General features: G+C 33.2%; 2 protein-coding genes across 2 annotated transcripts in view; one reads left to right on the top strand and one right to left on the bottom strand.

Annotated features, from left to right (window-relative positions):
• LOC134712163 (sulfotransferase 1B1-like) overlaps positions 1-17,157 on the top strand; it is a 22,560-nt gene extending 5,403 nt beyond the window's left edge. The window contains exons 2-6 of the mRNA XM_063573415.1: positions 4,136-4,310; positions 8,449-8,769; positions 11,759-11,862; positions 15,367-15,538; positions 16,603-17,157. Of these exons, the coding sequence (XP_063429485.1) occupies positions 4,136-4,310; positions 8,449-8,769; positions 11,759-11,862; positions 15,367-15,538; positions 16,603-16,715 (885 nt within the window). The 3' untranslated portion in view covers positions 16,716-17,157. The remainder of the gene's footprint in view (positions 1-4,135; positions 4,311-8,448; positions 8,770-11,758; positions 11,863-15,366; positions 15,539-16,602) is intronic.
• Positions 17,158-17,200: 43 nt separating this feature from the next.
• LOC134712160 (tRNA (guanine(37)-N1)-methyltransferase-like) lies at positions 17,201-25,666 on the bottom strand. The gene is made up of 4 exons (XM_063573413.1): positions 24,865-25,666; positions 21,161-21,349; positions 19,866-20,474; positions 17,201-18,036 (listed from the first exon to the last, which is right to left on the bottom strand). The coding sequence occupies exons 1-4, from the start codon at positions 25,559-25,561 to the stop codon at positions 17,981-17,983; spliced, it is 1,551 nt and encodes a 516-aa protein (XP_063429483.1). The 5' UTR covers positions 25,562-25,666; the 3' UTR covers positions 17,201-17,980.
• Between the last annotated feature and the right edge of the window lie 65 nt (positions 25,667-25,731).

The following is a 25,731-nucleotide window of genomic DNA, read 5'->3' on the forward strand; positions in this document are numbered from 1 at the left end:
GAGGTATAGCGGGAGGGTTGAGATCTCATAAACATGTTTAACCCCGCCGCATTTTTTTAGCCTGTCCCAAGTCAGAAGCCTCTGGTCTTTGTTAGTCTTGTATAATTTTAATTTTAGTTTCGTGTGTACAATTTGGAAATTAGTATGGCGTTCATAATCACTGAACTAGTATATATATTTTTAGTGGCCAGCTAAAGGACGCCTCCGGGTGCGGGAATTTCTCGTTACATTGAAGACCTGTTGGTGACCTTCTGCTGTTGTTGTTTTTCTATGGTCGGGTTGTTGTCTCTTTGATACATTCTCCATTTCCATTTTCAATTTTATATTGGACGTCGATTTGAGAATATTACGTCAGATTTGGACGTCGGTTTGAGGAACAGACGTCGATTAGAGAACGGACGTCAATCTGAGTCTTATACATATACAATGTTTAACAAATTTATTATGCATGCACCATATCACATAATATCACATACATAGATATTTAATAAAACATACTGTTATACATTCTCCTATCTCTACCATGACATATTGCTAAATTAATTCAGATGAACTTATTATTAAAGTTACATAATGATATTTTCCGTGTACATAAAAACAACAACTTTTAGAATAAAAAATAAGGAGTTGTGGTCTCGAAAGACAACTATCCAAAAGAGTTGAAATAAAGGGGACGTAAGCAATAAAAGGCTATCATCAATTAGAAAACTAATATCGTAAAGTCAGCCATAAAGCTGGGGTCACACATTCACGATTTTTACTACCGTTCTTGACAGGACCATTCCCGATTAAAATTTATTAAAAGTCTGATCAAGATCCTGTGAATCGTGGATGGAAATTCAAACTTAAAATAAAATTTGTAAAAAAAATAATTTGATCACGACAACAATCAGATAGTGTTCAGGAAGCACCGATATTCAACCGTTTCTAAGCGAATAAGTCCCGATAATCCCGTTCTGAATCCGCTTCTAATCCGATTTGTATTTTTCGCCAGGTAAAATTCGACCGAGTCTGTCACGACTGCGTCCCGACTCTACCGAATGTAATCCGACTGAGATCAGACAGTGACCAGACAGTGATCCGACGCTGACGGAAGTTATTTGTTCGAAAACTGTCGGCATATTCGGGATGATCAGGTACTGTCGGAACGTAATCCTATCACGGTCCGCTCTATCGCATTGCAAACGGCTTTGTCTGGTCTCAGTCGTATTGTATTCTGTATTTGTCGGGACTCTGACGTGGGTATCATTGACCAATTTCGTATTAATAACGGGACTGTTTCGGAACGGTTTCGGCAAAAAACGGTTCGCAATCGACAAGATCTGGATGCAATCTGGACTCAATCGGCAGAAAAACAGCTATGAAAAATTATTCCGGATCATTCCCGTTCCACAGGACACCGTCCAGAATACACAAGACAGTGTTCGGAATTCGATCCGATACAGCAGAATCTGTCACGACATAGCCACGATTGTAATCCGATTAGATAAAATCGGCTGAGTTGCCCCGAATGTTACGGGACGCACCTAACTGTCGGGATGCTTTGCCGAACTATTCGGACCCTTCCCGATCCGTAGGAATCTGTTACGAACTAAAACGAATGCGTTCAGACAATGATAGGACATTCCAGATAATTGAGGATACCAATCCGACTTTTTCACTTTTCATATCGTATTGCTGTCTGATCTCAAACGGGAGCAATAATCGGCAATGTGTGAACCCCGCATTAGAGACACACAGATGAAAAGTGTAAAAACTAACGGCATACTTTACGAAAAAAAAACAGGTTATAAAAAACTTTTTGACAGCAATAAACATAGTTAACAGTAACGACTGTGCTATAGAGTTCAACTTTGGGCAGACACTTACAGAATGTGGCGGGGTTAAACATGATTGTTAGCGCTCAACCTTTCCCCAAATTACGACCATTGTATGTCTCTTAAATGTTGCTTATACCAAAGATGTTTAAAAATTTCAAACCTAATACAAAGGTCCGAAATATCGTGAGCCTAAATCCATCAACTGGAAATACAACTTTAATATTTTTTATGGATTCAGTCGAGAATTATGCCAGGCAATGGGCTAAGCGCGAGAAGGCAGACGTAGATACTCTTTCTGATCGTTTTAAGGCAGTGAGGTTGTTGATACAAATCAGAATTAAGAAACTGAATGGGTCCATCAATGCCCATTCTACGTCAATCTTTAAGGACTCAAATGTTGCAAAACACCTATCCGACCTCCATGACAAATATGTTCTTGTCCCCTCAGATAAAGCCCCAAATAACATCGTTGTTGTGTGTAAAAGTCATTACATTAGCTGCTTGATAAACGAATTAGGTATTGAAAATTCATTTGGAAACTCAGCATATAGTACCCTCACGACACTTACCAAAGAGGAAATCTTGGATAATCATAGGTCTGTTCTTTGTTCCTTTGGAATTTCAACCAAAGATGAAGAACTGGATCTTCCATCACTGTATTGGATTCCTAAACTACATAAGTGTACTCGCAAACAACGGTATATTGCTGGGTCTTCCAAGTGCTCTACGAAACCTCTCTCTTAATTATCAACATCTGTTTTATCAGCAATCAAAGACGGGCTCCAAAGTTATTGTGAAATGCCTATTCTAGAGGTGGCGTGAATCAGATTTGGATACTTAAAAATTTCAAAGATCTTTTAGAGTACATACAATCGAACTCTCTTTCATCTTGTAACAGTATTAAAACATTTGACTTTTCTACTCTTTATACAAGTACTGTGGATTCCATTATTTTCGTGGATTGCTGAAAACTTGCATATTCGTGGATATTTGATTTCGTGGTTTTGTCAATCTCTGTATACAAAGCCTATTGAAAAGATGATATTCGCTGAACATTTGATTTCGTGCTTCCACTATATCCACGAAATCCACGCAAATTGGTATCCAACGAATAATAATGAATCCACAGTACTCCACATTCCAAACAAAGAGACAAATTGAAAGAGTTGGTATTGCTTTGATACTTTGATCACTCTTATTCAAACAAAAAATTCTCTGAAACTGATATTATCAAGATGCTTGATTTCTTGATTGACAGCATATTTGTTACGTTCGGAGGACGCGTTTTTTTCAACAGACTGTCGGCATTCCAACGGGAATAAACTGTGCCCCTCTACTTGCCGACTTATTTTGTCATTATGCAGGAACTTCTTAGGAAGAAAAATAAGAAGTTAGCAATATCCTTTAACTTTTCGCTATATAGATGACGTTCTTTTACTAAATAATTCAAAATTTGGTGACTATGTGGAACGCATCTATCCCATTGAACTAGAGATAAAGGATACTACAGATACAGTTAAGTTGGCTTCATATCTTGACTTACATCTAGAAATTGACAATGAGGGTCGATTGAAAACAAAACTTTACGACAAAAGAGATGATTTCAGCTTTCCAATTGTGAACTTTCCATTTCTTAGTAGCAACATTCCAGCAGCACCTGCATACGGGGTATATATCTCCGAATTGATACGATATTCCCGTGCTTGCATTTCCTATCATGATTTTCTTGATAGAGGGTTGCTGCTCACAAGGAAGCTATTAAACCAAGAGTTCCAAATGGTGAAGTTGAAATCATCCCTTCGTAAATTTTACGGACGCCATCACGAGTTTGATTGACCGTTATGGAATAATCGTTTCACAAATGATATCGGATATATTCCTTACGTCGAAACTACAATCCCCTTCCCTTTCATGAATGTGACCTACCGAATTATACTATTTATCGGATTTTTTATCACATAAGCCACACGACGGGGTGCCATATGTGGAGCAGGATCTGCTTACCCTTCCGGAGCACCTGAGATCACCCCTAGTTTTTGGTGAGGTTCGTGTTGTTTATTCTTTAGTTTTCTATGTTTTGTCATGTGTACTATTGTTTGTCTGTTTGTCTTTTTCATATTAAGCCATGGTGTTGTCAGTTTATTCTAGATTTATGAGTTTGACTGTCCCTTTGGTATCTTTCGTCCTTCTCTTGTAGAGGTTATAAAATAAGAGACATCTGTTCTTACGGTTTTAAAATAGGGATACCTATATATGTTATTTGGATTATTAATAACTTATCTTCAATATTATACAAGATATTTTATATATTTCAGATGCCACAGAAGGATCTACTAGACTCAGAAGGGAAATGTATCAAAGTTTTAGATGTTGATGGATTCTATTTACCCGATTTCAAATTTCCAAGTCAGGAACATGACATCCGGTCAATGGCGGATCATTATCTAGCTAGAGATGATGACGTATTGCTTTGTAATTATCCGAAATCAGGTATTACATTTGTTGACATGTAAAGCAAAGATTGCTTTGTTCATGGGTTTATAATCTTAGAAGTCAGACTAAATAAAGGCAACAGTAGTATACCACTGTTCAAAACTCATAAATCCATGGACAAAAAACAAAATCGGGGTTAAAACCGAGGGAAACGCAATAAATATAAGAGGAGAACAACGACACAACACTGAAATGAAACACAAATAGAAACGGACCAAGCATCAGACAAAATCCCACGAGAATAACAAACATAACATCAAAACCAAATACATGAATTTGGGATAGACAAGTACCGTGACACGTCTTATCGCAATGTGAATTTACACTCAGAAATAAGAGAAAACAAACGACGCAACGTTAAAATGTAACACACACAGAAACGCATAATAATATATCAATGGCCATCTTCCTGACTTGGTACAGGACATTTTTAAAGGAAAAAATGGTGGGTTGAACCTGGTTTTGTGGCATGCCAAACCTCGCACTTTAATGGTTATGTTAAATATAACATTGAAATGACAACATAATATTACAGGACTAGAATACAAATAAATAGGAGAACATATTAGACAAAGAAACACATGATTAATAGATAACAAAAAGCATCAGGTTTAAAATTCAATACGCCAAAAAACGCGCCTCGTCCACACAAGACTCACCAGTGACACCCAGATATAAAAGATCGAAAGTGAAAAAAGTAAGAAGTTGTACAGCACTGAGGATCAAAAGTTGAAAAAGGTTGTGTCAAATACGGCTATGTTTTTATGCTTGGGATAAGAACATCCTTATCATTTAGAACAATTAATGCTATTGCAAATAGTAAATATTATCAAATGAATATAAAAGAGATATACATAATGAAACTAAAGTATTAACTAATTACAGAAAACAAAACCCGAATACATAATGCTAGGACCAACACAAAATAGACAAACCCGACACACTCCAGGCCTGAACGCAATAAATCATAACAAATGACGTCACATACGATGGCGAAAAGGCACAAAAAATACGTCACATTTGAATTTATGAAATTTCTGAAAGAGCACAAAAATGACGTCACATATGAAAAACTATAATTCAAAAGTAAGATAGAATTAGGATAGATTTAAGATTTTATTAGAACTAAATACTGATATTACATTTAAACACAATGCATATTGCAATACTCATTAATAGCAAATAACTATAATATATATTTCCAGTTTGTTATGAATCCAACTTAAAACGTAAATTATCGTACAGATTACGTTGAACAAAATGAAGCGATGATTTTAAAAGTTTTCTATCCATAAAACATAAATATAATAGAAAGACGTCGACATATTTGAGAAAATCCGATGAGAATTACAAATATAACATTAAACATTTAAACCAAATACATGAATTTGGGATAGACAAGTACCGTAACACGTCTTATAGTAATGCGAATTTACATTCAGCAAAACAGTCACAATCGGGAATAAGCCACGTTTGGTAATTAAAAGATTAGACGACATAATGACAAACCACAATCTAACATGTGGTAAAAATTGCCTTAGCTAGTTTGGTTAAAGACACATCGTATGGATCCACCAATTCTTGATGGTGTCCATAAAATTTACGGAGTGTCAATTTTAAACTGTCTCCTCATAACTCTGTTTATGCGCGTGAATAACGTATCAATTGTGATATGTAAACACCATACGAAGGGGCAGATGGTATGTTACTGCTGAGTAGTGGGAAATTGATAATTGGGAAGTTGAAATCGTCCCGTTTATCATAGATTTTCGTGTGAAGTCGTCCATCTACGTCAATATTGAGGAAAAGATCAAGGTATGAAGCAGTCCTTCTAGTATCAGTAGTATCCTTAATTTCAATTTCACTGGGATATATGAGATGTAAGTATTGGCTGAAGTATGGGTTATTCAATGATAGAACATCATCCATATATCGGAAAGTAAAATTAAAGAATTTTGCAAGGTGCTTTTTCTTTATGAGTCTTCAAACAACAGTGACATAATAAAGTAAAAATAACAAGCACTATTTAAAACAAATGATGATGATATGAGGAATAATACAAAATGAATAACAAGATCTCATACATGTTTAATTCTATCAAAGAGGTACAAATGAATATCATGTTTGTTAAATGTTTTTATTCATATATCACAAAATAAAATTGGCTTTAGGCTGACAGATTTCTGGAGTAAAATGAAGGAAGATTAAGTTATAATATTTTGTTCACATTAGGAACACAAGGGGTCGTTTGATCTCTTTGTGAATTAACATTCTCCTTATCTTTAGACAAAGCCCCAAATAACATCGTTTTTATCTGTAAAAGTCATTACATTAATTGCTTGATAAACGAATTCACTTGGAAACCCAACATATACCCTCACGACACTTACCAAAGAGGAGATCCTGGATAATCATAGGTCTGTTCTTTGTTCCTTTGGTTTTTCAACCAAAGATGAAGAACTGGATCTTCCACCACTGTATTGGATACCTAAACTACATAAGTGTCCTTACAAACAACGGTATATTGCTGAGTCTTCCAAGTGCTCCACGAAACCCCTTTCTAAATTGTTAACATCCATTTTATCAGCAATCAAAGACGGGCTTCAAAGTTATTGTGAAACTGCCTATTCTAGAGGTGGCGTGAATCAGATGTGGATACATAAAAATTCCAAAGATCTTTTAGAGTACATACAATCTAACTCTCTTTCATCTTGTAACAGTATTAAAACATTTGACTTTTCTACTCTTTACACAAGTATTCCACATTCCAAACTAAAAGACAAATTAAAAGAGTTGGTATTACTTTGCGTCATAAAAAAGAATGGCCAACGTAGATACAAATATCTTGTCTTAGGGAGGGATAAATCATACTTTGTAAAGAATCATTCTGATTCAAACAAAAAATTCTCTGAAACCGATATTATCAAGATGCTTGATTTCTTGATTGACAACATATTTGTTACGTTCGGAGGACGTGTTTTTCAACAGACTGTCGGCATCCCAATGGAAACAAACTGTGCCCCTCTTCTTGCTGACTTGTTTCTTTATTATTATGAGGCTGACTTCATGCAGGAACTTCTCAGGAAGAAAGATAAGAAGTTAGCAATATCCGTTAACTCTACTTTCCGCTATATAGATGACGTTCTTTCACTAAACAATTCAAAATTTGGTGACTATGTGGATCGCATCTATCCCACCGAATTGGAGATAAAAGATACTACAGATACAGTTAAGTCGACTTCATATCTTGACTTACATCTAGAAATTGACAATGAGGGTCGGTTGAAGACAAAACTTTACGACAAAAGAGATGATTTCAGCTTTCCAATTGTGAACTTTCCATTTCTAAGTAGCAACATTACAGCAGCACCTGCATACGGGGTATATATCTCCGAATTGATACGATATTCCCGTGCTTGCATTTCCTATCATGATTTTTTTGATAGAGGGTTACTGCTCACAAGGAAGCTATTAAACCAAGAGTTCCAGATGGTGAAGTTGAAATCATCCCTTCGTAAATTTTACGGACGCCATCACGAGTTGGTTGACCGTTATGGAATAACCGTTTCACAAATGATATCGGATATGTTCCTTACGTCGAAACTACAATCCCCTTCCCTTTCATGAATTTGACCTACCGAATTAGACTATTTACCGGATTTGTAATCACATAAGCAACACGACGGGTGCCGCATGTGGAGCAGGATCTGCTTACCCTTCCGGAGCACCTGAGATCACCCCTAGTTTTTGGTGGGGTTCGTGTTGTTTATTCTTTAGTTTTCTATGTTTTGTCATGTGTACTATTGTTTTTCTGTTTGTCTTTTTCATTTTTAGCCATGGCGTTGTCAGTTTGTTTTAGATTTACGAGTTTGACTGTCCCTTTGGTATCTTTCGTCCATCTTTTAAGTTTCTAAAAATGTGATTTGTCTAGTGTCTCTAAAATGAAAATAACATTTTGATTAAATTGAATTTACAATTTATATTCTAATTGATAAAAATAATTTAAAAAATTGGTAGTTACATCACATTGTACCTATAAGAAATGGCACCGCAAGATTTGCAAATGATTGTTTCGCAAATTTAAATGATTAGTGTTAGTATTTATTGTATTCATAATAGTATGTATTTAAAACAGGAACCCATTGGGTTTGGGAAATTATCCAGATGCTGTTTACACAGAAAGCAGAATTAATAGGACACACTAAAATGAAAGGCATGATTGAAAGCATGTCAAAAGAGTCATTTGATTCTTTACCGTCTCCTCGTATACTGAATACACATCTAGAATTGCCCATGCTTCCGAAAGATTGCCTTCGGCGGGAATGTAAGATAGTTTATACTATGAGAAATCCGAAAGATGTTGCTGTTTCATATTATCACCATCATCATGGATTGCTTATGTATAACTATGATGGATCATGGGATGGCTTCTTAGAAAGATTTTTAGAGGGAAATAGTAAGTTTTTATTATATACAGGAGTTATCCCGAATAAACAATCCAAAACACAATCAGGGATGTGGTTAAACTAAGTAGGTTCACTCTTATGATTATAGTGTAAAGGAAAAAATAAAAATAAGTGATATAAATCATCACATCCACATACTTGTTAATTCAATAACAATAAAAATTGAGATTGTAAATGGGGAATGTGTCAAAGAGACAACAACCCAACCATAGAGCAGACAACAACCAACGTGTCTTCAATGCAACGAAAAGCTCCCGCTACCGAAGGAGTCCTTCAGCTGGCCCCTAAACAAATATATTACTAGTTCAATATTTACAAATAGTCCATGAAATTTGGTTCTTTTACTAAATCGGAAAGGTACATAATTTCCTTGCGTCGCGCTCTTCAAGGCACAAACTCATGAGTCATGAGCGCCACATTGAAGTAAAGTACAACCAACGCTGTTTATCCACGGCAGAAACTACAAAAATTAATTCTAAATGTCTATCATTTTTTAAAGAATTAAACACATTCCTTAATTTTGAGAGTCCTTTTGTTATATATTGAAAGAAAACGAGGGATATGGATTATTAATTATGACATAAAATAAGTACATGCACACCAAAGGCATACAAAGGGCAATAGAACAGAGTTTTTCACGCTGTTCTGTGTTTCAGCGAGGCCTAGTTCGGGTAGATTTTATAAGATGCACGGGAATGCATATATGTATACTGATATAGATATTGGAGAAGAACCTTATAATAACGTTGGGTGGTGTTATCGCTCAGGCTCCAAAAGCAAAATTGAAATATGATCATTTTGTTTATATAGATTAGACCGTTGGTTTTCCCGTTTGAATGGTTTTACACTAGTAATTTTGGGGCCCTTTATAGCTTGTTGTTCGGTGTGAGCCAAGGCTCCGTGTTGAAGGCCGTACTTTAACCTATAATGGTCTAATTTTTAAATTGTTATTTGGATGGAGAGTTGTCTCATTGGCACTCACACCACATCTTCCTATATCTATATACTCCTGCTTGGGTAGCTAGTTAATAGATATCCTGTCTCTTATAAAAAAAAATAACTTTTTTACTAAAAACAATTATCAAAGATACCAGGCTTTATAATGAAATAGTTCAGATCATATTTTAGACACCATCTAGTTGACATTTGAGTTTACCTCCGAAAACTACCGATAGTTATTCGACCCAGTATAAACATTGAATATAACTATTCTAGTCAACAAAAGAAACGATACACGACTTTGAAATAAAATTTATCAAAAAGTATTTAATATAAAACAAAATGTGATACACTTTTTTGAAAAGCTTTCATTTGCAATGTATGCACATGTGATAATGAAATTCAAAACTTGTCGGAAAGTATCTAAATTCCGTGAAAACGATCATAGGGTACAAATTAGTTTTGCGGAAAGTTGAATAAAAAATCGACACATAATTTTCCAAGTACTAAATATTTTTTTTAATTTGTTTAAAAATATTCAATATGCTAATCAAGTTATGTTCATGTTGTATTTAATGGGTTGAAATATTGTTTAAACATTGTCTTTACCTTTAAATGAAAGGTTGGCATCATTAATTGGAACTTCTGTTTTTAAAATTGTCTTTTTATGTAAATTTTGTAAAAAAAAAATCGCCAAAAAATGGCACGAAAACAAAAAAAAATTTATTACAGGGATTTCTATTTATATAATGATTCAGTATTACTTCCTTCAATATTGGTCCAATAAGCGAAAAAAAATCTTTAATTTGAAAAAAAAGTCTTGTATCGTTTCTTTTGTTGACTAGTATATAAATGGACTGCGAAACAAGTATGATAACGATTTTCTAGAACCGTTTGATTTAAGGTCATAGATTAAAAAAAAATGTAAATCGTGGTTTATGAATGATTTCTTGTGGTCCTAATCTGTCAAAGAAATATTTTATGGTGGATCGCTTGTTTCACTTTCAATGTTGTCTTTCCTCCCTCTTTTATCACTGAGGGCATTCATATCCAATCTTCAGCTGAAGGTAAAGTAAGGATTTCATGAATACAGGTTCAACTGTCCCTCTGGTCTCTTTCCTCCCTCTTTTATCACTGAGGGCATTCATATCCAATCTTCAGCTGAAGGTAAAGTAAGGATTTCATGAATACAGGTTCAACTGTCCCTCTGGTCTCTTTCCTCCCTCTTTTATCACTGATGGCATTCATATCCAATCTTCAGCTGAAGGTAAAGTAAGGATTTCATGAATACAGGTTCAACTGATGTTCATTTTTACCTACAAGACATTAATACATTTTGGATGTTTTCGATATTATTTTTTTTCTCGTCATATTGAAGCAATATTTTTTATGTTTGCATTGACACTTATTACATTCTATATTTCTTTAGCTGTGACGCTTTTTGGTATTTCGGACTTTCTGCTTTGAGCATACCAGACAAATATTACTTAAGAAAATGTAAAATTACATGAATACAGAACATTCAAAATTGATATTCCTATACCAAATGGCAAAAGCAAAAGCTCAAACAAATCTAATGCACGGAAAACCGTCATATTCCTGATTTGGCACAGGTATTTCCTTTTGTAGAAAATGGTGGATTGCACCGGATTTTATTGCTAGCTTAGCTTCTCATTTTAATGACATTCACATAAAATTCCATAATATTGACAATGTGTGAACAAAACAAACAAACACTATAGGTAAAAATATCAAAAATAGGGGAACAGCTGTAAATATTGTTTCTTAATCTTAATCACTATAAAACAAAACATGTCAACAAAGATCAACAAAATGTCATATAGACAAAACTCAGAAGCAAAAATGAAAGACAAAAATACAAAAGATACAATGTCATATATTAAAATCCTTTTTTTTTACCTTGTCTTGTAGTTAACTTTTTTAAAATGCCAACAAGGACAAGATTCACTAGTAAGACCATACAATTAACACATATTTTCCATTTTCTTAAGTATTTACTAAGCAATTAATATATTTTAGTTGATTATATGTCTTGGTTTGACAATGTACGAAACTGGCACAAGGCCATAAAGGAACATAAGGATTATCCGATACATGTTATTCATTACGAAGATATGCAACAGGTATGGTGACTATATTCTCATTATGTAAGATGTACAATATACGACAATAAGAAAACATACCAAATCACAAAAATTTAACACTGATAAAAAAAACGTGAAAATGCGGTCAAGGTCAAATAAAACCTACGAAACTGATATGTACATCATAAATAAAGGCAACAGTAGATACCATGTTCAAACTTCATAAATCGTTTGTGAAAAAACAAACAATTCTGGGTCACAAACTAAAACTGAGGAAAAAACATGAAAGATAACAGGAGAACAACGACACAAGACTAAAATGCAACACACACAGGAACGAATTATAAAAACAATGTCCCTTTTCCTTACTTGGTATTGAACAGTTTAAGAACAAATGGTGGGTTGAACATGGTTTAGTGGCTAGCCAGACCTTCCGCTTTTATGTCAATATTAAATATAACAATAAAATGACAACATTAGGCAGCAACCATTTGATTTTCTGGGGTGGGTGGGGGGTGGAGGCAATGGTTTTTTTTTCTCTACAAACTTTTTTTTTCGCCTTCGGCGAAGAACAATTTATTTTTTTGGGCGACAAGTCGAAAACATTTTTTTTTTCTTTCAATGTTAACATTACATATAGTGGCAGCTGAGGGTGTAACAAACATTTTTTTTTCTCAGGGTCAAAAACAAATTATTTTTCTCTCCAAAAACTGGAAACAAACTTATTTTCAAAAAAAACCATACCCCCCCCCCCCCCCCCCCAAGAAAATCAAATGGTTGCTGCCTTACATAACGAATTCAACACAAATAAAATGGAGAACATACAGGACAGAGAAAAGCACAAATAATAGCTATGAAAAGGCACCATACTTTTAATTGAATACATCAGACGCGCGCCTCGTCTTCACAAGAAATAATATTATAAGTTAACTATTGCATATAGCATAAAGTAAAATTACAAAAATACTGAACTACGAGGAAAATTAAAAACGGGAAATCCCTTTTCAAATGGCAAAATTAAAAGCTAAAATACATTACAACTATCATATTACTGACTTGATACAGACATGTAAAAAAAATGGATTGAACCTAATTTTATATTTAGCTAAACCTCTCACTTATATGACAGTTTGATTGCAAGGTGTACATGTCCAACTGACAGGTGTCATCTGACCTTAGACAAAAACTCAAAAACTTAACTTTGACCACTCAACTATTCAAATGAGGTCATTGACAAGGTCAGATGACACCAGCCAGGTGGACATGTACAGTAAACCTTACAGGTATTTAAATACACCAATTATAGTGAAGAGTAAATTTAGAGTTGATTATGAGGGTTGTGACCCAAATCGTATAGGATTTAAAAACAAAGAATTTTCTGGATTCCGGACAATAACTTAAGTACAATACAAGTGTGTGGATCTTTTAAGTTACTTTACCAAAGGTCTTTTGTGGTGTGCCTTTAAAAAATGTCCAAGCTTAAACTTTAAGATGTTTTATCAAACGTCAAATTATGTATGAATTTTGTTTCAACTCACTAAACCATTAAGAAATATATAACTCTGTTTATCATCATTCGCTAAACCAGATAAAATAGATATCACAAATACTGTTTTATACGACCCAAAAAAAAAAAATTGGGATCGTATAATGGTATGATGTCGTCGTCGTCCGAAAACACATTTGTTTCCGGATAACAACTTTACTCTAAGTGAAAAGATCTTTATGATTTTTTTTCTCTCAGAAGGAAAATTCAATACCACAAAAGGAAGGTTGGGATTGATTTTGGGGATGATGGTCCAAAACGTTAAGTAATTAGGGGCCCAAAAAAGAATTTTGTGTACAAGTATTTCAATACAGCAATGTTTAAATCACAAGTAGAAGGTTTGGATTCATTTTAGGGGTCATGGGGTAAAGTTGCGGAATTAAGGGCCAAAAAAAGCATTTTTAGAGTTTCTTGACAATAACTTGTGTGTAATTGCATGTATCTCTCTGAAATTGTACCGCAATGTACCATATAACAAAGGGTAGGCTGGGATTAAGTTTTGGGTTAATTGCCCAAAATATGTAGGAATTAGGGGGCAAACAAGGACCAAAAAGAAGCATGTTTTTAGATTGCAAACAGTCATGACAATAACTTGCGTTTAAAAAAAGTGTATGGATCTCTCCTCAGAAATTGTTCTACAAGGTTCAATACTACAAATGAAAGCATGGGATTGAGTTTAAGGGTTATTGCTCCAAGGGGATTTCAAAAGTTAGGGAGGGGGGAAGTATGGGTTACCATTATTTTAAGACCTTACTTTTTGAAATTTTTAAAAGTTTCAAGAAGAAATCTTCAATTGCACAGTATTATGCAATAGATTTGTTAGATCTTATACCACATTAATTTTGTGACAAAAACCTATATTATGTCAAATTTTTTATCACTTTTCCAAATTCACAGTATCAAGCTTGAATATTGTGACCAAATTTGCCCCAACTGTTCAGGGTTCAACCACTGGGTTCGTATAAAGTTGCGCCTTGCGGAGCACCTGGTTGAATACTGCATACCTTCGACATCTAGAATTTGACAATAAGGATCTGTTAAGAACCGTCTATTTTAAGAAGATGAAACCAAACTTGTGATTAAGCATTTCATGTTTTCGATCTTTAAGTACCAATATTCCGGTAACACCTGCATATATACAATATATATCTCCCACTTATTTGAAGGTTCTGCATGCATAATACATATTCATAAACTTTATGAGTATTTAATAGGTCATGCATTAAATTACTCACCACTGATCACCACTGGAGTTGTTAAGAAATGTAACAGAAAAAAATCAAAGATATACCATAACCCAAGATTCCATTAAGGACAACCCCTAACCCAGCTTTAAACTGGACACAGTTATGTGTTTTACATGTTGTTGGTGTTAACTAGATTTCGTTCCTTTACTTTCATGAACCGACGGTGCAAGGGCTGTAAAGCCAGTCAAGATCGTTTAAACTTCCATTTGTTTGTTCACTTTCATACTTTTTTTTATTTCAAGTCCGTTGAATAATAACCAAAGTTACATATTACTAGTACCACACAACAAACACACATGTGCTTGTATATCAATGTTAAATAATACATACATGCTGGTGGTTATTGAAAGCTAGTTCAAAGAAGTTAAGCCAGGAATCTAATGTTCAGTGTTTGTCGTCTGTTTCTGTGGTTCATACGTGTTTCTCGTTTTGTATATAGATTAGACCGTTGGTTTTTCCGTTTGAGTGGTTTTACACTAGATATTTTGGGGGTCCTCCATATCTTGCTGTTCGGTGTGAGCCTAGGCTCTGTGTTGAAGACCGTACCTTGAGCTATAATGGTTAACTTTTATAAATGGTTACTTGGATTGAGAGTTGTCTCCTTGGCACTCATATTAAGATTGAGATTATTGTGTGTGCGTCTGCTTATTCTTATTATCATCAGTGTTTTAATTTCTTAAACTTAATCTAATAGCAAGTGGTGCATAAAATAATTCTTTCAGTCTTTTTGAACACATACCTTTTTTTCAGAATGGCATCGAAGAAATTAGAAAATTAGCAAATTTTCTAGAGAAACCCTATAATGAAAAGTTGTTAAAAGATATCCAGGACAAGTGTCAATTTGAATCGATGCAAAAGGATAAATTTTATGATAAAAGTCATTGGAAAGAAAACACTACCGGTATTGGAATCTATAGAGAAGGTAAATCATTATTTTGAAACATTCATGATTAAATTAAATTCCCAAATAAATAATTACAATTCAACAGTCTTTAACAAGTGTGAGCTACTGCTCACTGATGATACCCCCGTCCATATAATTCGGTAATAGGAAGTTGTTGAGTGATGAATCTGAAAATGCATCCCACAGTGTAGCTGCGACTTATATAAATCTTAAAAGCATTTTTCAGAAATCCGGGTATTGTAGTTCCGGAGAAAAATGTGATGAAAATTTTCAACATGGCTATTATTTGGTAAATGATAGAAGAGTTTGGTAAACAGAAAGTTGTTGAGTGAAGAATATGAAAAAGAATACCATGGTATAGCTGATTTATATAAATCCTGAAACCAAATGTCAGAAATCCGTATGATTCAGTTCCTGAGAAAGATGTGAAAAAAAATATTAATGGGACAGACAGAGGAACTGACAGGTGGATGGATGGACAGAAGAACCAACAGGTGAAAGAATGGATTGAGTGATGGAAGAATGGATGGATAGACTGATAGATAGACAGACGTAAAACATTATACCCCAACTTTTTTGAAGCCGGGTATAATAAATTGCATGAAAGAGAATAAATATATGACAACCACAGGTGAACTGGAACATACAATATAATGCTAAGCAATCAACAATCAATCAATCATAGATAAATAACAAAGATTATAAAGATGTTGTTTTATTTGGTCCCAGTTGTGAACAAATATTGTCATGTGATATATATTGACTTCCATAATAACAGATAACAAAAGATCGCTCTAGAATTTTGTTTATACGAAGATGGATAGTGTGACATTGACTTGGAGCTGTGGTAGGCTCTGTTTTAATTCACCATCTAGACTAGACTTCAGGATAATTCTAATTTGACAAATGATATTGACTCTTCTACTAAAAATCCTATGCAAAATTTGTATATGTTTTTGTTTTGTTTATTGGGCTGTTTGGTTGCTGTTTAATTGACCTTTATCCATATATGTTTTAATTATATTTGAAATGTTGCTATGATATGACCAGAATAGATATAATCAAATATGTTTATATTGCAGGTAAAGTGGGTGGATGGAAGAAGGTTTTTACAGTAGCACAGAATGAAAAGTTTGATAAAGTGTTTCAGGAAAAAATTGCTGATTTAAATTTGGACATTAAATTAACAATATGAATGATAAAAAATGTAGGACTTAGCAGCAGTGTATAAAATAGGCAGTTACTTTAGTTTAAACTTTTATAACATGTTAACATTGTTAGACTATATAAAACATTACAAGAGAACTGTTGGGACATTCACAATGAATAATCAAAACAAAGTCATCAAAGAATTCAGGCAATTGAGTAAAGTCAATTCTGGTCATTTTGAGTGTCCAGAATTGAGTCTGTCCATTTCATTTCATAGATAATGTTACATGAATGGACGAAATTTCCGTAAAAGGCATCTATTAATTTCAATTTGATATGTTATTATTAACTTATAGCTAAAGTTAAACTGGTTTACAGTTGCATTCTTCTGCATCATTTGATCTCTTGTGGAAAGTTATCTCATTGGCAATAATGCCACATGTTACTTTTTATTTTGTTTTTTGTACCATAGTGTAACATGGTAAGTTCCACTCTCAATTCCTGTCTAGTGTCGAATTAGATGAAAATGTAAAAAGTTCTGAAATAAGATTTAATCAATGAATTAAACAGACTACATATAAGGTAACTTAAGACTGTATTTTAATTTCAGATTATGCTACAACTCTGTAATTGTTTTATTTAATTGCTATCTGGTCAGTCCTCACATGAAAAATGTTCAGATTCTGCTACCACTCACATGAGCAATAGTGCCACTAGTGGGGCAGGATTTGCTTACACTTCCATAGCACCTGAGATCAACCCAGTTATTCGTGGGGTTCTTGTTGTTAAGTCTTTAGTTATCTATGTTGTGACATGTGTACTATTGTTTGTCTGTTTGTCTTTTTCTTTTTAAGCCATGGCATTGTCAGTTTATTTTAGATTTATGAGTTTGAACTCCTCTGGTGTCTTGCTCCTCTTTTAAATCTATATGGATAAACATTACCTTAAAGTCAGAGTAGGAGTTTACCTAAACTAGAGACTCTTTGACCCCCCCAATTTTCTCTTCTTGCAAATGTACCTCTTAATTAATCATCTCGATAAATTTATCTTCAAATGGCTTTGAATTTATCATTCCCTTTGATTAAAGTTTCACTGTTATTAGCCTTGTTATTTCAGTGAAGATCTTAAAAGTTAGCCAATCAGAATTAAACAAGCCTCTCTAGTAGCCATTGTTTTTTTCACATCAGAATCAAGTGAGGAAGATTTGTCGAAAACATACCCTACATCATTCATGTCAAGTTTTATATAAATTTACCAAACAGTTTCAGAGTAGATTTGTAAAGTGACAAATTAATTAACACATGTAAAAAGTCAACTGTTATTTTCTTCCAAATCTATCCTTCTTTTCTTAACTTCAGATCCATCACCTAAAAAAAAAAGAGTAATATTTTAAAGTTTCACTTTGGTCTATGATAGCATGCATCTACCTTTATTATACAAACATGTTTGGTTACTGATAAATCATTCAAATGGAGTCAATAGCCATTTCAAAAAAATCTATTCACAACTTTTATCTTACAAAAACTCTCCTATGGGTTAAGAAAATAACAACAAATGTATGAGCACTAGATCAATATGTTGGGTATGCATCAATGAGACAGAAACACAATGAGATTAATAACTCAAAGCCATCTAGAGGTCATTGTAGTTTTACAACAATTAACAGACATAAGTCTTTAAAGTTTAAACATATTTATTTAAAGTGGATTGGGAAACAAATTTTGCAACTTTCCACTTTGCGAGCGTGAGTGCAGCAGCATTAGCCTGCTCTTTTTCGAAATCTACATAATGGGTGTCTTTAACATGCAAGAGATATGACATTATTAACATGGTTCAGCCATTTATCGTCTCCTTACCACGGACTATCACCTTATCCTAAAGACCCTACTCAAAAATGGTGTCAAGGGAGACCAAAAATTCAGTCCCTCAAATTTTCATCCAGGAACAGGAATCGAACCAGGAACCTTTGTGTTAGTAGTCTGATGCACTTACCACTACATCACGGCTCTCATTTTGAGACATGAGTCAATGATAGGTGTCTATATAATATATAACATGCTATTCTTTAAACTTGGAATTATTTTTAATTATGGAATTTGCATAATTTCTTGTGTTTAAATTTTTTTAATAAATTCCATGTTTATTTGGTATTATAATCTTTTGAGCAGTTTATAACACTTTCCATAAAATGTAGTTTGGTTAGATAGTGTTGTGCGCGGCACAGTACATTCTATTGAAAATATACTATTTTCTTTGTAAAAGAAAGTGTTGTGCACAGCACAGAACATTTCAGTACAGAATAAACATGGAATTTATTAAAAATTCCAAAAACTAGAAATCAAGCAAATTCCATAATTAAAAATAATTCCAAGTTCAAATAATAGCCTGTTATATGTACTTTAACTACAAGTTGAGCTAATGCAGGATGTGTACATGTAATTATCGTCCTTCCCTATGCCTAAATTACCCTGCTTAGTTGATACTTAATTCTCGTATCACAACTTTTAGACGAAAGCAGGCAATTTCAGCGATGTTACAATGTTTGAGGAGAAGTAATCAGCTAAGTCACAATGTGTGAGGAGATGTTATCAAGTTTTGCTCGCCAAAAAGGTTCACATTGTAATGCAGATGATATTTTACAATATCAATGTTTCGAAAGTCTGATAATCTATACTTATATACATAACACCATTGGCAGTAGACTGTAACAGTAGTCATAGCAGTCAGGTACATATTCTTGTACTAACAAAGAGGAAATGTCTTTAAAAAAAAGGTAGTAGTAACAACATTAACACAGATAAAATTGAATTACTCAAAAACTGAAATGAACAGTAATCAGTTGGGATAATTTTTATTATGCCCCATTTATTATGCTCCTTTTGTGGGCATTATGTTTTTTTGGTTTTTTGGTTCGTTTGTTTTTGCGTTCATTCATCAGTCAGTTCGTCCTTTTGTCTTTCCCACTTCAGGTTAAAGTTTTTGGTCAAGGTATTTTAGAGATTAGAGATTTTACCCTATTTACACAGTCCACTGAATACAGAAAATTATAGTGCAAATGGGGCATTTGTGTACTTTGGACACATTCTTGTTTTTCTATTTGTTTAATTGTTTCTGCAAATACAAAAATCTGTTTTGCTGCTATAGTAAATCATGCTTGTGTGATAAATTAATATTAAAACATGAAAATTAAGCTTACCCTCCTTTGGTTTTTGTCTAAATAAAACCTCAGCTGGCATATGGAAGGACACACACATCATCTCTTTTTTAGGGGCTACATTTCTAACATTATGAATGGTAAAGTCATCTGGTAATGGTGATCCTATTGTACTCTCTAGCCTCTGTTTTATATCAGCTTCAGGTGTCTCACTCTTTGTAAAACAATACACATACATATAAGGAAGTAAATCAGATGATGTAGGTTTTATGTTGTCATCAATATCAACAAATAATGACTGAAATGTATCAGTAAACTCAATACCAAGAGCTGGCAAATTCATAACAACTTTCAAATTTGTCTTATTTCCTGTTTTCTTATAATTTTTCCATCTTTTTAAAATATCAGGTTTGACTATTGTCTTGATGAATTCTCTCCCATCTAAATTACTGCAGTTTACTTCTGTCTTAATTTTGTTTAGTTTTATGTTTTTACAAAGACTTTCATAAGAACTAGGATTCAAGTCATTAGCAAAAACAATAGCTTTCCTAGATTTAGCAGCCGGTATAGCAAATGGTCCTACACCGGCAAAAACATCATAGACAACATCTCCTTCTCTTATTTCTTTGACAACCCTTTGATGCTCAGAACCTAGAAATAAACAAATTCAATATATAAAACACTTTTTGTTATGATCGTCAAAATTTCATTAGGGTGCATTTTATTAGAGGGGGGAGTGGGTTAAGTAAAGGTTCAAATATGTGGTATGAGAGTCAACGAGAAATTTTTCCATCCTAGTCACAATGTGTAAAAAGTAACCCATTATAGATCAAAGTACACCCTTACAACCATATGAAAAATTGAACAAGAAAGGAGATAACTGACAATCAGACTAAGGGGAGATAATTCAACCATTAAAGATATATCTGAATCTGACAAATTTACATTTGAATGTCACTTTGGTATCTTTCATCTCTCTTTTACAAGAAAATATTACTCCCATTATCAAGTTTATAAAATTATTTGTACAAGTTACACCTCTCACTTAACAACAACAATACTTTATTTTAGAGAATATATAGAACAATTTAAAATCTTCCCACAGGCCCTGATCAACTAAACATAAGCCTTGTAAGTGATTAGTCGGGTTGTCTTTGCAAATTGGATTTAAAGTGTCATACAGCTATTTATTATTACATTATATTTTTACATTGCAACTGTATATAATGAAAGTAGATATATCATCTGTTAGTAAAGCTGCATGCCAAAAAAATATGTCACTAGTATGAGTCGAATTATGCATGGAAATGTACCAAATAAAAAATCTTAAAACTTACTCAATCTGGGATTCCAATACACTTTTGAGAAGTCAAACTCAAATGTAAATCCATGTTCTTTTGCCTGAGCCATCATATTATCTTCTCCAGCTATTAATTCCATTTTAAAATTACGGAAAGTATTATCTATTTGACCAGTTTTGTTTACTACTGTTTTCACTGAAGGGTTTTTATCCATTAAAACCTGGCCTGCAATAAAAATTGAAGAAAGATCAAAATACTGAAAGAAGGTAAGTAACACAACACATGTACAGGTATGTATATTACATATCAAATTTCTTTTCAACAGAACACAGAACAATGCAATGTTCTTTTAGGTTTGAGAATATATAAAAGTAAAAGTAGTTAAATATACATTTTGCTGAAAAAAAAAGTTTAATTACAAAAAAATGTACTTGAAGACTCTACACTGCAGTTCTTAATTCACATAAATAAAAGACAATGATCTTATTCACATGTGCATTGTACATGTAGATTAAATAATTAACACCAATGAGACATTAACGACAGGGGGCAAGGGGGGTCCCCATAACAGCAAAACAGTGAATTGATTTGGTGAAAAACAGATAACAAGGAATTGAAAAGGGATAATAACAGATAACAGTAAATGAAATATGAAAATAAATCTGTTCAGGACCAATCCAGTAAACAACTCGTATATCTTTATAGTATATAATTTGTGGAACTGTATAGACCTAGAAAATTGTAATTTGTGTAAACAAGACGTTGTCTTGATGCCGTTGAGGCAGTTCTGCCTAGGTTGATTTTTCCCGTAGCTTGTACAATAAGTTGTAGTATGTATGTTGAATTTTTCTGAACGAAATTACTAGTTTCTGTTTTTGATATAGGGATATATATTTAATCTAGGGTATTTGAGGGATACATTTTTAATGATTTAGTTTTTTTTTATTTAATATTTGAAAATAGTGCAGCCAGTGACACTTTATCATCAATTTAATTTTTAGATTTTTTTCTGAAAAGCAATATATATACTTTACTTTTTTTTTTAGTGAGCTCATGATAAAACTTACTTATAGAATACAAAAATACCTAGATCAGTGGAGACAGGACATGTAACTGAAACACGCATGTCAGTTATGGTTATTCTGACAATAGAAATTGACTCAAGTGACAATTCTGGTAGTATAATAAAGTTAGACCTTGTGAAAATTTGGATGACACCAAGTGAAACACCAGTCATGTATAAAAAAAAATTAAAAAAATCACAAAAATGCTGAACTTATAGGAATATCAATTCTTATGGGAAATTATAGAATATGGAAAATTTGGGTACAGCATTGGAGAAGCTGTAGGATTTTACAAAGGGTATTTATCGAAAAATTAAACTGAAGACACATCTGTATTTGCATCAATGGTTTCTGAGCTTCAATTTTCGCCAGTTAAAAAGCTTTTAAAAATATGGTGGTCAGGGTTCTCTTCCATGTAAATGAAAAGAGAGGGAGTAGCACTTATAATATAAATGCTAAGAGAAAAAGATGTTGTATAATTCCCAAAGCCATAATTCAAACCCACACCACTTGATAAAGTAAAACAATTCAAAGGAGAAAACTAACTGCCTAATTTATTCACAAAATATTGAACGAGAAAATTAGTAACACAGTAACAAACTACAACCACTGAATCCATGCTCCTGACTTGGAAAAAGGCATATACAGAATGTGACTGTGTCAAATAAAGCATGCTAGTTGGGTGTCCAATCCTCCCCTAATAAGGGACAGTGGTGTAATAGTACAACATAAAGATTATTATGTGGTCATTGAATAAAAAAATCTATAGGGTGTACCAATGCTTTTTTTTATCACAAAATTCATACTATAAGTTATTGTACAAGTAATAAGTTAGTCCGAGATTACTCTGCCATTGGACGTCAGAGTATCTCGGACTAGTAATAAGTGAATTATAATTTGTACAAAATGCTACATGTTCACAGACAATGGAATTTATTACAAAGGATAATAATAATATATACAGGAATGGTCCTGGGTTTAATTGATTTTAGTTGTGTATGTGATGTATGTTACTGAAATTCTTCTGCAAATACAGGGCCACCTGATATTACCAGTAGAACGACCCCAATAGATATACATTGTAAGAAGATGTGGTAAGCGTGCCAATGAGACTAATATCCATTCAAATCACAATTTTCAATTATCTTCAATTTCTACGGAAGATTGGCAGTCAAAATGCTAACATTCCAATTTTCAATAACAGTAAAACAGCAAATAGATTCTCACATTAACAGATAACAAAATAGAAAATAGTCCTATAACAGCTAACAAAGAATAAGACAATAACAGCTAACAGTAAATACATTTTCAGAATAACAGATAACAAAGAATTAAAATGCCCCATAACAGCATAACAGTGAAACCCCTTGCCCCCCCCCCCCCCCCCTCATTAACCCATAAACAATGATAAACTAAACATTTTTAAATTTAAAAAAAAGGCAGCCCGAGTTCAAATATATTTCAACAAATGATTACTGTCTATACACATGTACTATACAATATATCTACAAAATGTACATTGACCATATACATAGCTAGCTTAAATAATTGTTCAAGACTTTAACTGTTTAAATATTGTCATAAAATTAAAGTCATCTTCAATTAAATTAAAGGCTTGAGCTATCTTTATAGCAAACAATTTTCACAAACTTTCCTTCAAGTCTTTCATTTAACATTTAGCTACAACAATATGCAATTAAGACTGGACCGACCGTGCAAGGGCTGTATAGCCAGTCAAGGTCGTTAAAAATTCCATTTGTTGTCAAGACTGATTAAAAACTTAAAAATAATTCAACCAGTCTTTTAAAGTACATTGTACTTTCGTTATTATACTATTAGTCTGTGCCAAAAACTTTTTCATATGTCTAGTATATAAAATTTTGAAAATTTTCTCTAGTCCTAATCAATACTTTAATACTAGTCAGGGGCATCTGACTAATGGTGAACGTAGCAGACTGATTAAACAATGTATAACTGATACATGTATGTTTGGGGGTTAAATATATATTTAACAATTGAATTTACTCTTACATGTCTAAATACTGTATTAACTAAAATGTTATGCAGTTTCATTCAAAATTTTTTCTCTGCACAATACATCACGTACATTACATGCATTAAGAAATAACAGGAATTAATAAAAATATTGACAGTAGCAAGAACAACAGATCACACCATCAGACTTCTTATGCAAAAAAAAGGTCAAACAAAAACAAACTAAATGCATGATATGGTCCAATTTATTTTCAGCCTTGTGAAAATTCATTTTTGTTTAAATTTTTACGACAATTTAATGGAAAGTTGTCAATTTTTAATTGTAGAGAGACATGACTTTAGAAATAGCAGGTTAAGATATATTTTCTAATTCGAGCTACATGTACAAATGCACTACATGTACATGTATGTAGTACAGTAGATTTCAATAAGAAAATTCTTCAAAAAGGACAGGCACCTGTCTTTGTAAAAAATGTATACCAACTTTATATCATATCTGTGTAAAGGTACATTGATAAATTTGTAGATATGCATACACAATGTAGTGATTTACATCTACATGTATATGATTGCACATGTTGTACATGTCATGATGAAGTATTAATTACAAACCAAAATTTTTTCTAATTTATATAACTAAACTTATAATTTCCCCACAACTGCTTAAAAAGTTATCATTACCTATAATATGTTTATATTGGAGGACTTCATCTTTTAAATTAAGATGGGCTATATGGCCTATAATGGAAAATCCAGAGACATTGGTTTTTACGATAGCTGGAATAATTTCTGAAGCTGACCAATTATCATAGCACAACTCTGTTTCATACTGCTGAAAAGTATTCAAGCTTACGTCAGCTTTATTGAACATTTCTCTTTCTTCACTGCTAAAATCGTCTATTGACTTATATTTCGATGGATTGAGAAGAAATAGCTTGTGTGATTTATAATCAGGATCAAAGTTTTCAAGATCTGCTATGGGTTTCAGTTTTGGCATCCTCAGCATTGATAACTTCATACATTTACTCATTTGTTTTATTGCTTTAATTGGTACTTTAACTCCTGGAATTTTACAAGTGCTTTTGAAGGCAGATTTGTCTAAAACTTTCATCCCTAAAACATGTTTAGGTGGACACAATTCTGACGCCTCAGACTCAGAGTCAATGTTATCCATTTTCAATTTCAAATTGTTGAAAATATCATAGAAATTTGATGAAACGGACTGTAGATTAATCAGAGGTATTCTATCAAATAACTTGTATCTTGCAACTTGGAGAAATTTATGTCCATTTGTTTCAGTTCTTACAACTACAAGTCTTTTGGAGTCTATAGATGATAATCTCGGTTTACATCGGTAAAAAAGCTGTTTAATGAACATGAATGAAATTATTTGGTAATGAACTTTTCAGAGATAACGACGTTTTGTCATTTCTTCATCGAGAAACGTGCAAAAAAATATCAACAGGAAGTTGATACTTTTTGATCCTCTTTATTAAAGAGTGGGAGAGTTTACTAATGGGTAATAATAATATATTGCCTATTTGAAGA

The sequence above is a fragment of the Mytilus trossulus genome, chromosome 3 (assembly GCF_036588685.1).
Source record: "Mytilus trossulus isolate FHL-02 chromosome 3, PNRI_Mtr1.1.1.hap1, whole genome shotgun sequence".
Classification (NCBI taxonomy): domain Eukaryota; kingdom Metazoa; phylum Mollusca; class Bivalvia; order Mytilida; family Mytilidae; genus Mytilus; species Mytilus trossulus.